Source organism: Calliphora vicina, chromosome 3 (genome assembly GCF_958450345.1).
Source record: "Calliphora vicina chromosome 3, idCalVici1.1, whole genome shotgun sequence".
NCBI lineage: Eukaryota > Metazoa > Arthropoda > Insecta > Diptera > Calliphoridae > Calliphora > Calliphora vicina.
Genome location: NC_088782.1, coordinates 10,538,618 through 10,543,328, shown reverse-complemented (window position 1 = coordinate 10,543,328; position 4,711 = coordinate 10,538,618). Strand labels below are relative to the sequence as shown.

Here is a 4,711-nt window from a genome sequence, read left to right as displayed (position 1 = left end):
AGCAGAAGAGTTTGCAGGACTTTTGGGACACAAAGATTTTAAAGCTAGTAACGGTTGGCTTGACAATTTTAAAAAACGCCATGATATCGGATTTCGAAAAGTGAGTGGAGAAAGTGCCAGTGTAAGTGATCAAGTATGTTCTGATTGGAAAACATTGTTACCAAGTTTGTTGGCAGAATATGAACCGCACAATATTTTTAACGCAGACGAAACTGGATTATTTTTTAAATGCGCACCAGATCGAACAATGGCGTTCAAATCGGAGAAATGCCACGGTGGAAAACACAGTAAAGAAATATTATCTATTCTATTTACTGTTAACAGTACAGGCTCTGAAAAGAGAAAATTGCTTGTAATCGGAAAATCGGCTAATTCAAGATGTATTAAAAACGTAAAAGGTTTACCAGTTGACTACACTGCTAATAAAAAAGCTTGGATGACAAGCGAAATATGGTTGGATTACTTAAAAAACTTTGACAACGATATGACTGAAGCCAATCGTAAAGTGTTATTGTTTGTCGATAACTGCACGGCTCATAAAAATTTTCCATCACTTAAATCCATCAAATTGCAATTTTTACCACCAAACGCAACATCGAAACTACAACCTCTAGATCTGGGAATAATAAAGAATTTTAAGCAATTTTATCGCAAAGAGGTGGTCAAAATTTTAATCAACGATCTGCAAGAAGGGCGCAAAAGCTTTATAAATGTTTTACAAGGAATAAGAATGGCTCATAAGGCATGGGAAAGTGTCCAAAAATCAACAATCTTTAATTGTTTTGCGACTTGTGGATTTGTCGAGCGTCCAAATATTTTGATTACAGAAAATGTTTGCATTCAAGATAGCGAAGAATTGCTTATTCTCAAAAACCAGTTAAATTTAACAGAACAGTTTGATGATTTTGTGAATTTCGATGACAATATTACTTCTACTGGGTCCCTTACCGATGATGACAATATTACTAGTGTAACGAAACAACAAGATAATGCTGAACAGGGGGAAGAAGATACTGAAGAAATCAAAACTATTATATCCGCTAAAGAAGCAAAAACAATTGTCGGAAAATTGCAAACATTTCTGGAAGCACAGGATTCTACACCGCTAAGTACATTCAATAGCTTAGCATCTGTCGAAAAAAATATTGATGATTTCATACGAAATTTTCGTAAACAAACTACAATAACACAATATTTTACTAAAATCGAATAAAATAATAAAGAAATTAACAAATTTAAGTGTTTAATTTTTTATTTAGTTCTTAAATAGTTCATTATTATTAATACTTTTGAGTAAATAGAATTTGGATAAAAAACTATAGTTATAACGAATTTTTGTGTATATCTTCTAATTTCGTTATTCCAAGGTTTTACTGATACGTATTTATAACGAAGTATTTTGCAATCCCCTTCAGATTCGTTATATCGAAGTTTTACTGTATTAAATACAAAAACTATTTTTAATTGAAATTGTTTTCAACATTTAATTTTATTTAAAAAAAAATATTTTGAAATCAGATAATTTGAAATCGGTCCAAACACTAACCCATAACAGATGCAAGTAGAAGCGAAAAACTAATTTTTAAAATGTAAAAATTTCAGAATTAAATACAAAAACTTTTTTTAATTGAAATTTTTTTCAACATTTAATTTTGTTTTTTTTTAAATATTGCTACTTCCTAAGAAGATCAAAGGGTACGAAAAGTTACCAAAATATCGATTTTTTCCGTATTGAACAAAATAATTGAGGAGCCGCAGAACAAAAGGTACATTTCGCATTTTTCGACAAATTGGTTTTTGGGATCTAAAAAAAATTGGTAATTTGTTTATATATTTGATCAGGATTAAAAACATTCATTCAATATTATCGTTAAAAAAACGCATAAAAAAGGTACCAAAATATAATTCATCCCCATTTCCATGACATTTGTTCCATTTTTTTTACTTTGTTTAGAAGACACAATGGGGACCAAATGTATTTTGTTCCATTTTTTCTCACTTGTTCAATAAAGAAAAATACACTTTAAATTTTAAACGTCTATGTTTATTTGTTTAGAAAGGAACCGTGGAGGTAAAAGGTACTAAAATATAATTTTTACTCTTTTTCAAAACCTATGCAGTCGAATTAATGACTTAATAATGCAAGATTTTTTCAAATTTTTAGCTTTTATTTTGAAACATTTGTACAATATAAATTACTTTGGCCATTGTTAGCTATGACCTTTTCCCATATTTCTCCGAACCAAAATAAGTGGTCATCTTTTGAGGTCAAGTAAGAATCAACCCAATATCGGATGCTCTGTTCCAAAGTGAAGCGTATTCCAGAGAGCGTTCTGTATCGATCGAAACAAATAGTAGTCGAATGGGGCACTTTCAGGCAAAACATCCCAACCACTACATTCTGAATACTTTTTAACAGGTATTGCAACATGTAGCCGAGTGTTGTCATGATGGAATATTATGGTTTCATATCTGGCCGCATATTCTGTTCAAATGAATCAGTTGGTTACCTGTGGTGGTCTTGTCAGATTTCAGTAACTCATAATAAATAGGACCCTTTTTCTCCCACCAAATACAGAGAATTACCTTAGCGCCATGGATATTTGGCTTTGGTGTCGATTTGATGATCCATCGCATTTCATCGCAAGTAATGATTCTGTACAAAAATTAATATCTTTTAAAGCGTTCAAGCATCATTTTGGATATGCAAAATCATCTTTCAAGGTCCCTCGGCTTCAATTCATGTGGTAGCCAATTTCTTTGCTTTTGGATGAATCCTGCTGCTCGCAAACTTCTGAAATTGCAGCATGTTGCACAGTGGTTTAGCAACTTTTTTTTGGAAATAATTCGGTATCTTGGGCACTATTGGAGATATTGTTATGAAATTTCTCAAGGATTGAGCTGAGGTGTTTTGAGTTGATTTAGGTTTGTTCAGCTTCATGGGGGCCAGTGCGTAGCCCCTCAAAGTTGGTCACCTCGGGTATCAATTTTTTTAAAAAAATTGCCAAAAATCCATTTATGATCCGAATAAGCTAAAATTTTAAATATAAGAAGATTTACAAAAAATACTCTTACAAGTTTAGGTTATCTCTATTAGTTGAAGAGATGTTCAGGTTTATTGATTTATTTTTTTTTAATTTTGCTCGATCTTTTTATGGTTTTTTAGGTATGGCGGGCCTACGGAGGGTCGAAAGCTATATTGGCGACAAAATTCTAAATAAAATAAAAAAAACTTGTTAACAGTTATCTCTTCCCTATAAAAAGTTATACGCATCCAAAGTTGGAACTTGTAAAAAGGGCCGTATTTTTTAAATTTTTTCCCAAAAAAGCCCATATATTTTTTCTTTTGTAGAAAAAAATTTTCTTCGGGACTATATAGAATATAACTTAATGCAAAAGCGTGTAAAGAAAAATTTGGCTCACTTAAGAGGACACATCACCCCCCAGACCTATTCCAACTTGTCCTATTTAAAAAAAAAATTCGGTTTGAGTAAAAAATTCTAAAAAGGCAAAGCCCCGATCCACGAAAAAGCTCCATATTTGTATAACCCCATATGTTTCTTAAATACTTACTAAGTATTTTTACTATCACACGGTAAATAACGTCACAGTAGGTACTTTTCTAAAAAAACTCAGTTTTTGGAACACATTTTTCCCGTTTTAGGAATTTCGGTATTTGAAAATAAAAAATATCAAAAATTCTAATTCCATTGATTTAAGGACATTTGAGTTTATATTGGTTCTAAATTTTGTTATGATATATTTAACTGTTAAAATTTTACATTAATTTAAATTTTATATTTTAATTCGTGGAAAATCACCATATTATAATTTTTTTTTTAATTTTTAAGATAAATGAAGTCCCAAAATTTTATAAAATTATTTAATTTTACTAAAATATCAATCCTCGAGTGCAAAGGTATTAAACAATATCAAATACTTATATAAAAAGCCTTTATTTACTCCTCAGAAGTTCAACAAACCTTACCCCCTTTGAAAAATTTGTAAATTAAATAAGCAAAGCAAAACTTCCCGCAAAAACGTATAAACTGATATAAGTTATTAAAATCAAAAAACGCGTTCTAAAGATACGTCATCTATTGTAAATCCCCCATTTTTAAGTCATAAACCCAATATTTTCTGGATTAGATGAAAATCTAATATCTTTATTAGTTTAGCAGATATAAAAGTATCCTACACTTTTAGTGGATCTTTTTGCTGGGAGAGGAATTTACATCTGACTAATGATCATTAGTCATTTAGCCGTTTAGTAGACATTTTCTAAACAAATTCTTAACTTTCAATTACAAGATATCGAAAATATTACACTCCCTATGATGAATAAATAACCAGATGAATGAACCAAACGCTGATGAATACTTTTAAACAACTACGCACAATTTAATTAATTGATTTTATTAATTAGCAAACATGTTGGCCGTACAAGTCTATATTTTGCCATCAATTAGTTTCTCTCATGCAGATGTTTTATGGCTGCAAATGTTGTTGTTGCATGCAACGACATGTATGTATGTAGCCAGTTGTTGCTACTTTACCATGTACTTACTGACTGGGTCTTTAACAACATAGCTGTCATGTGTAAAACGTGTGCGCAGAAGCGTTGTTCTTGTCAGTTATTTAGTTTGTTCTTTTTTTTTGCGTTTTCTGCGTAAAAGATTGTAATCGCTGCTTGTTCTACAAGTTGTCATCA

The 4,711-nt window shown here is 30.9% G+C and overlaps 1 protein-coding gene across 1 annotated transcript; it reads left to right on the top strand.

The window, feature by feature from the left end:
• The first annotated feature begins 247 nt into the window (after positions 1–247).
• On the top strand, positions 248–1,213 carry LOC135954037 (tigger transposable element-derived protein 6-like). Its single transcript, XM_065504084.1, has one exon. It carries the CDS (start codon positions 248–250, stop codon positions 1,211–1,213), a length of 966 nt encoding a protein of 321 aa, XP_065360156.1.
• Positions 1,214–4,711: the final 3,498 nt, after the last annotated feature.

Coding starts and splice junctions, on each gene's coding strand:
- LOC135954037 (XM_065504084.1), top strand. CDS start 248: ATGGCGTTCAAATCGGAGAAATGCCACGGTGGAAAACACAGTAAAGAA.